The sequence below is a fragment of the Choloepus didactylus genome, chromosome 6 (assembly GCF_015220235.1).
Source record: "Choloepus didactylus isolate mChoDid1 chromosome 6, mChoDid1.pri, whole genome shotgun sequence".
NCBI lineage: Eukaryota > Metazoa > Chordata > Mammalia > Pilosa > Megalonychidae > Choloepus > Choloepus didactylus.
This window is the reverse complement of record NC_051312.1, coordinates 125,012,842-125,020,873: the sequence shown is the minus strand read 5'-3', so window position 1 is coordinate 125,020,873 and position 8,032 is coordinate 125,012,842. Positions and strand designations below refer to the sequence as shown.

Genomic DNA, 8,032 nt, shown 5'->3' with positions numbered 1-8,032 from the left:
TCACATAGTCTTCAGCTTCAGGACTTCTAATGATTGTTAGCAAATCTGCAAGTGTACGTTAAATGATGTTTTTGAAAGGGTTAACTTAAGAATATGAAAAATTCCCTGTTTTGGGTATTGGCCAAGGATTTTAATCCTAAGAACTTTCCCTTGAAGGTGCTATTCTATTAACAGACACAATGAAAACATTCATATTTTATTTTATAGGAAATATGTTTATTATTGATCTTCTCAATTCAAAAATACTCAATTCTTTCTCAGGGCTAGTCCACCATACTCTGTCTCTTTGGAGATATTAAATACATGAAAATTGTGAGCAATTTTAACAGTACATAGACACTTCTGTTTGGTAAGCAAGACAGGAAATTCTAACAATAGAACAAGAACTTGAAAGCAAAACAAAGGAAGCATTTCCAATGACAAGGTGTAGGGAGCCATGGAAAAAGTCTAACAACACATGCTGGAAAATGGGATGAGGAAATTTTATAAGCCTCCCTCACTCTGAGTATGCTCTGTGATGGGGAGATAAGCACATTTTGTGAAAAGGGCTTAGATCTATGATCACTTCTGTCTAGAGAATGGGTCCTTTGGACATGGGACTCATCCAAGCCAACTGTTCCTCAACTTCTTGCTCATATAATCATGACCAAGGGTTTCAAGGAGATGACAAGAGCAGGGAGTATTTAGCTTTGACTTTTGAGCAGATGTAACACCAGCTCTTCATCCTCTGCTAATGATAGGCCTGTATCCAAAGGCTCTAAGGTTTCCCACTTGGCCTTCTTTCTATTACGACTTGTTGGTCCTGCGTCTTCCACTTCACTGTTGTTCCTTTTCCTCATTCCCTGCTTCTTCTTGGGATCACTGGTGGGAATAAATCCAATGGTTTATTTTTGAGACAAATAATTAAATTCATCATTATGAAATCAAACAAAGAAAATAGGACAAAATGATTAATAACAGGTAGTTTGTAAAAGCAATATTATTCAAAGAAGGAAAGAAACCATAACAACATCAGGGTATTTGTGTTATAAATACTTTCACATTAACGGATGGGGAGAAAGGGCCTGTCAGGTACCAGGCACAGTGCAGGGTATTTTGCACACATTGTGTCATTTGATCTTCACAATAATTCCAGGAAACTATGGATATATTATGCCCAATTTGAGGACACTGAGAAACCTCAAAGACATGCTGGCTCCAGTCTGTGCTCATCCTACAAAATCAAGCCATCCCTATTGAAAATTAGGTTATCTTTTAGGTACTAGTCTCCTGGCTAAGAGATATCAGGATACCAGTTACTGATTCTAATAACTATGGTATTCAGTCGTGATATAATCGTGAGTAAAATAAAACTTGAAATGCTAGATTACGAACTGTTAAGAGTTCAAATAAATTTCCCCCATTTAAAAATCTGTATCTAACACACATATATAAAGTCTTACCTAAACATAAGCATTATTGCAGTATTTTGCATATACCCAAGGCATAGACTCTAAAAGCAAAGCTAATTTCTGAAGGTAGAGGGCATCATTTGATACATTAAAAACAGAAAAAAAAGCAAAACAACATACTGAAAGCATTTTGAAACATCATCATCATGTTCAAAGACATGCCAATTATTAGATCCAAGAATAAAACATTAAAAATCTATCCACTAGCAATGGCAATAGCTATAATTTATTAAGGGCTTACTAAGGGTCTGGCACTGTGCTTCCTGCTTTACATAGATTACACAATTTAATCTTCATGAAAACTCTTGGTGTGAGGAGCACTGGCCTTTTTATACAATGACATTAAGAGACAATAAAAGACGACTCAAGTTACACACTTGGGATTCAGACCTAGAACTGAATGACGGTAAACCCACCACAAAGCCAGGTTACTGAAAGCAATTTGAGTTGACTCATTTTGGTCAACATTCAGGTGACAGTGACTGAAAGAATTAGCTATGAAAAGAGCACCAGCTGTGGTGTTGATAGATCATCAGACCATGGCCAGGCAACTAGCATTTCTAGACCCCAGTTTCCTTATCTGTAAAGGCAGAAATCTTATAATTTATTAGCAGAATTGTGGGAATTAAATGAATTATTTAAATGAACACATAGTAGTGCTTAATACGTTAGTTTCCTTTCTGCCTATAAACTACTCCTTTTCAAATAAATTCTTACATTGACTTTTTGTAATAATCAGCAAAAAATTTAGAGATACTACATTACAATCCAAACATATGATGTATTCCAAAAAAGAACAAACTGCCCAACTTCCCATTGGCTCTATCAGTCTTTAAGAAGACGGCAAAGAGAATGAGCCTAATCAGCATATCCATTTATAACCAGCTCGAAGCAAAATTGTATAATAAATCCCCTTCAACTCCCAGAAGTGCCCAAGGCTCTGACTCAGCCCTTCTCTCTCACCATTGGAGGAAAGACAAACTAAATGATACCATGAGGTTATTTAAATCCACAAATAACTGCATTTTAAAAGGATGCTTAGAGAGACGAACATGAAAGAGTTCTCTCTGATGGGTATTTGACCAGCACAGGATTAAAATAATGTTTAATGGGAAGTGGACTTCAAAAAAAAAAAAAGTAATGTATTGAGTTCTAATCTTTTTCTGAGTTGGACAGCCTTGTGCCAATTCCACTGGGCTGGAGTGCCATGATTTATCTGATAAAAGGTAATGCTGATTTTTGTCCTGCCTATAGCTGGAGTTTCAGCTCATCAGAAACAGCCTTATTAGTGGGCTCTACTAATGCATCCTTTGTTAATGTGTTCCTGCACATTGTATTCCCTGCAGTAAATAGATGGTTCAGATAATAAAAGGAAAATGGGAAATTTATGTAGCCCAAATATTTTCACAATTAGCAGCATTGCTGCTTTGTGGACCATTTCACATTCGAGAAAGGCATTCTATACACTACTTTAAATAGCAAATTAATGGTCATTTGTATAACAAATCAATTATTAGGCAATAGTAAGGGTATTCTATAGGTAACTCATCAAAATGTGATAATATAATGAACCTAGAAAGCAACTGGCATGCAAAAAGCAAAATATGGCCACAATCTGATCTCTTCAGAAAAACCCTTTTGCACATGGTGTGGCACTAGAAGCTTGTATGTTGTTTATATCCTGATGAATTAGGCAGAAGGGTTCTGACCCCGTCTAGTTAATGTTCTCTGGGAACTTACTGGAGACAATTAAGGACTGGGACTTCTTTATGATCTGTAAGGCTAACATGATGCCATACTGAGTTCTAGTTTCTTGGTTCTTAAATCATTCTCTGGAAGTACTGGGAGGGGCTCTTGCACCTTTCAAACAAGAGTCCTAATAGATGTTCCACAGCAGCACATCACTGGTGCAGTTTACCACATAGATGGTGGAACGTTAAGGTACAGGTCTGCCATAAGAACAAAAATGCAATTCAGGTTGGAAACAGAGTATAACACCTATGAGTTTTCTCCATGAAATAAGGGTACTCCAGTGAATTGAAGGAGGTGAGGCGGCTCACAGCATGACTGACAGCTAGGAAATGGCCTAAGAAATGGCAGCCTGAGTCCAAGCTCTGCATTTCATCTCTATATCACTATTTCTGTGGGTCTTAAAGTGCTGAACTCTTTTCACATTCTTCAAATTTATGAGGCAGTGTCAAAGATGACTGTATTACTGTTCAACATTAAGAGAGCAAAACATATTGGCTGAGAAAGCACATCTTAAAAAGCAAAAGCATGCTCAGAGTACTAACAGCCCCACTTTTGCTGTAAAAACAAAACAACCAAAGCAAAAGAATTCACAGCTACCAATCTTTCAATAACCCAAGTAATATAGAGACTTAATTAGTAATGCCTGGTATGTCATTTAAAGAACTAATCATACAATAAAATGCATGGAAAAATATAACATAGTCTGTAATCAACTTACTTTGACAGGGAAATTCTACTTGAAAAATTTTAAAATTTTAGTGAAAATAGGTAAACAAAAGCTTGTTATGATATCCAAAGTAAGCATCTAAGCCAAACAAATCATTTATTCATTTCTAATTAGAAAAAATAGATACAACATTGGAATTCAACTTCAATAAGTCTTAAAAAAATATATTAACTGAATTTTAAATTGAATACAATGTCCTTAATTTCTAAATTGTCTGAACCCAACCTCAAAATTGTCCCAGGAATTGCATTAAATTTTCCATAGGTTTGATTTCCTGATTTTAACATTTTATTTTTTAAGTGCATAAGAATAAACACAAATTGCAAAAGAAATAAAAACTATTTTCCATAGTGCAAAAAGGGAAGGAACCCCCCCCCCCCTTTCTTAGAGCATTTACTTTGGAAAATCCATTGTGAATTCTTTCTCTGACCCTTTGAGATATATGTAAATATGTATGAAAGGTGAAGTAGCTCTTGCCAGTTTTACAACCCAGGAATCTTTTTCTTAAGGAGCTGGGAGCCATCTCTTTGAAATAAAACCAACAAAGAAAACAGCACCCCCTTTTTCTCGGTTTCTGTGGAAGCCTAACTTCGGCAGGTGCCTAGTTCCAAGTTGCACTCCTTTGGATAAAGGCAATTAAAGGCGGCTTCTTCAATTATCAGGTGGACTTAGGATGAATTGTGTGACAAATGGTACTGTCACCTCCTCTTGCTTGAGGACTAGTTAGTGTTTATCTTGAAAATGTGTATGAAAATGTGTATGTAAAGGGTTATAGATACCTGGCTACTTTAAAGGATCAGATTTCTTTCTGTCTTCACAATTTCTTTAGCAGACTGCCTGTAAACCATCACATGCTGGTTTAATGCTTCTTCAGTAACAAAACAGTTTTTCTTCCTCTTCTATCTTTGTGAAGAGGTTTTCTGGGTAGGCAGGAGATTAGGGTATTTTCATTCTATTTCCCCAACATGTACTTGTAGATGCAGTCACTGAGAATAAGAGTGCAGCAGGCCATGTTAAGTTAATGAGAAACTAAAGAAAGGGAAGAAAACCTGGAGTTAACATGCACACATCAGCTTTCTCTCCCAGTCCCTCTTTCCTGCACTTCTCTTGTGTGCTCCTCTCTCATGAGGTCAGTGGATACTTCATGTGCTTACCAACCTATGCTGCTCTCTGAGTGTGGCACTGCCCCACTCCAGTAACCTTCCTGGCACTTCAGGACCATCTCAAATTCCTCATCTTCCAAGAAGGGTATCCACCCCAAACCTCGCTATGAAAAATGATATTCTTTGTCTGAATTCCTATCCCTGCAATTGTTTATTAGTCATTTTGCACTTATTTGCTACTTCCTGATACTACAGTGATTTTTTTCACCTGTATTGAACTTAACTTCCAATTAGAAGGTAAACGCCTAGATGGGAATATAAATTTGTACAACCTTTCTGGAGGGCAATTTGGCAGCACATTTCAAAAGTCTTTAAAGTATGCATGCCCAGCAATTTCTCTTCTGGGAATTTATCCCAAGGAAATAATTAGGGGTATATATATTTAGCTGCAAGATTATTCAAAACAAAGCTAATTGTAATTTCAAAAAGTGGAAATCCCAAAAATAGTTCCCATTTTCAAACAGAGAAAAAGGTTAATTTTGTAAATTACATAAAGCTTTCAACAAGATTCTAGAATAGATTACTAACTTTAAAAAGGATGTGGTGAGGAGGGGCAAGATGGTGGAATAGAGAGAAGTGGAATTTAGTTAGTCCCCTGGAACAACTAATAAACAACCAGAAACAACTAGTAAATAATCTGGAACAACTGCTGGGGGACAACCGTGACTGTCCAAACATGGTACACCAACCTGGACTGGGTGGAATGGCTAAGATCTCAGCATAAAATCTATAAGTAAAAACTGTGGAACCATGCTGGGAGTTCCCTCCAGCCATGGCAGCTGAGCCGCAAGCCCTTGCTTTAGAAGAAACCAGCATTTCCAGGGCCAGCAAAAATAGCTCAGCTCAGCTCCAACAGGGGTTTAAATTAACAAATGTGGACTGCTGAATACAAGCTACAAACAGACAAAACCCCTAATAAGCAGACAAAGGCTTTTGGAGAAGACTGACCTTAAAGAGCCAAAAAGACCAGGGTCTCTCTCTGACCAATGGGCAAATCAACCTGAGTGGTTCAGCGGAGAGAACCTCAGCTATTTTTAGTTCCCAGCACTCTGACCCAGACAGGCGTGGAGATAACAGAAGCACCAATTCAAATGCAGAAGATAACTCCCTAGGGAGTGTATCTTCCCTAAGGGGAAGGAGGTGGGGCCCAGCTCTAGGGCTGGCCTTCCCTTCAGAAATCAGACCTTAGACCCTGCGGGTGGGGGGTGGGGTGGGGACAGACAAAACAGAAACTAAAGGGGCCATACCTCCTTATACCAGTCAGGAGCAACAGGCTGACAGGTACCACCTGCTGGGCAGGTTAGGAAAAGCACAGTGGCTAGAGGCCTCACTGGAAAGTCTGTCATTCCTCCAAGATACACCCTGAATATAACCCCATTCTGAGACCTGAATCTGGTCTGATCTGGGAAAATCTGATTGAGGTAACCAAGGAAACCAGATGCCTAGACAACAGAAAACTACAAATTACAATAGGAAAAACAAAGATATGGTCCAGTCAAAGGAACAAACTTACACCTCAATCAAGATACAGCTGAGATATTGTTTCACTTTAATGAAACAATTAATTAAAGACTTTCAAAGAAATATGCTAAATCAAATAAAAAAACAAATCAATGAGTTCAGGGAAGACATAGGAAAAGAGATGAAGGATATAAAGAAAACATTGGGAGACCGTAAGGTAGAAATCGAAAGTTTGAGAAAACTACTGACGGAATCTATGGAAATCAAAGGCACAACACAAGAGATGAAAAACACAATGGAGACATACAACAGTGGATCTCAAGAGACAGAAGAAAACACTCGGGAACTAAAGAACAAGACACCTGAAATCCTACGCACAAAAGAACAGATAGGGAAAAGAATGGGAAAACATGAGCAACATGTCAGGGAGTTGAATGACAACATGAAGGGCATGAATGTACATGCCATGAGTGTCCCAGAAGGAGAAGAGAAGGGAAAGGGGGCAGAAGCAATGATAGAGAAAATAAGCAACGAAAATCTCCCACCTCTTATGCAAGACATAAAATTACAGATCCAAGAAGTGCAGAGTACCCCAAACAGAATAGATCTGAATAGACCTATGCCAAGACACTTAATAATTATCAGATTATCAAATGTCAAAAACAAAGAGAGAATCCTGAAAGTAGCAAGAAAAAAGTGATCCATCACATGCAAAGGTAGCTTAATAAGACTATGTATGGATTTCTCAGTAGAAACTATGGAGGGAAGAAGGAAGTGTTGTGATATATTTAAGATACTGAAAGAGAAAAACTGCCAACCAAGAATCCTATATGTGGCATAACTGTCCTTCGAATATGAGGGAGAGTTTAAAATATTCTCTGACAAACAGACAATGACAGAGTTTGTGTTTCCTGCTCTACAGGAAATACTAAAGGGAGTACTACAGACAGAAAGGAAAAGACAGGAGTGAGAGGCTGGGAACACAATTCTGGGTGATGGCAGCACAACAATATAAGTACATTGAATAAAGATGACCATGAGTATGGTTGAAAGAGGAAGGTTAGGAGCATGTGGGACACCAGAAGGAAAGAGAAAAGATAAAGACTGGGACTGTATAACTCAGTGAAACCTATCATGCTCAACAACTGTGATAAAATGTACAAATATGTTTTTACATGAGGGAGAACAAATGAATGTCAACCTTGCAAAGTGTTAAAAATGGGGTGATATTGGGGAAAAAAAATACAATCAATGCAAACTAGAAACTATAATCAATAGAAACATGGTATTATGCTTCCTTTAATGTAACAAAGGCAATATACCAAAGCTAAATGCCTATAAGAGGGGGACATAAGGGAGGGTTATAGGACTCCTGGCATTGATGATGTTGTCTCACTCTTTTATTGTACTTTAGTTCAATTCTATCTTTCCTTTTGTTGCTTTTTAGCTGCCTTTTTTTTTTTGTTCTTTTCTTTCCT

General features: G+C 37.7%; 1 protein-coding gene across 1 annotated transcript in view; it reads right to left on the bottom strand.

The window, feature by feature from the left end:
- Window positions 1-468: 468 nt before the first annotated feature.
- Window positions 469-8,032, bottom strand: part of DDX10 (DEAD-box helicase 10) — a 350,279-nt gene continuing 342,715 nt past the window's right edge. Inside the window, 1 exon segment of the mRNA XM_037841350.1 lies at window positions 469-861. Coding sequence (XP_037697278.1) covers window positions 684-861 — 178 coding nt within the window. The 3' untranslated portion in view covers window positions 469-683.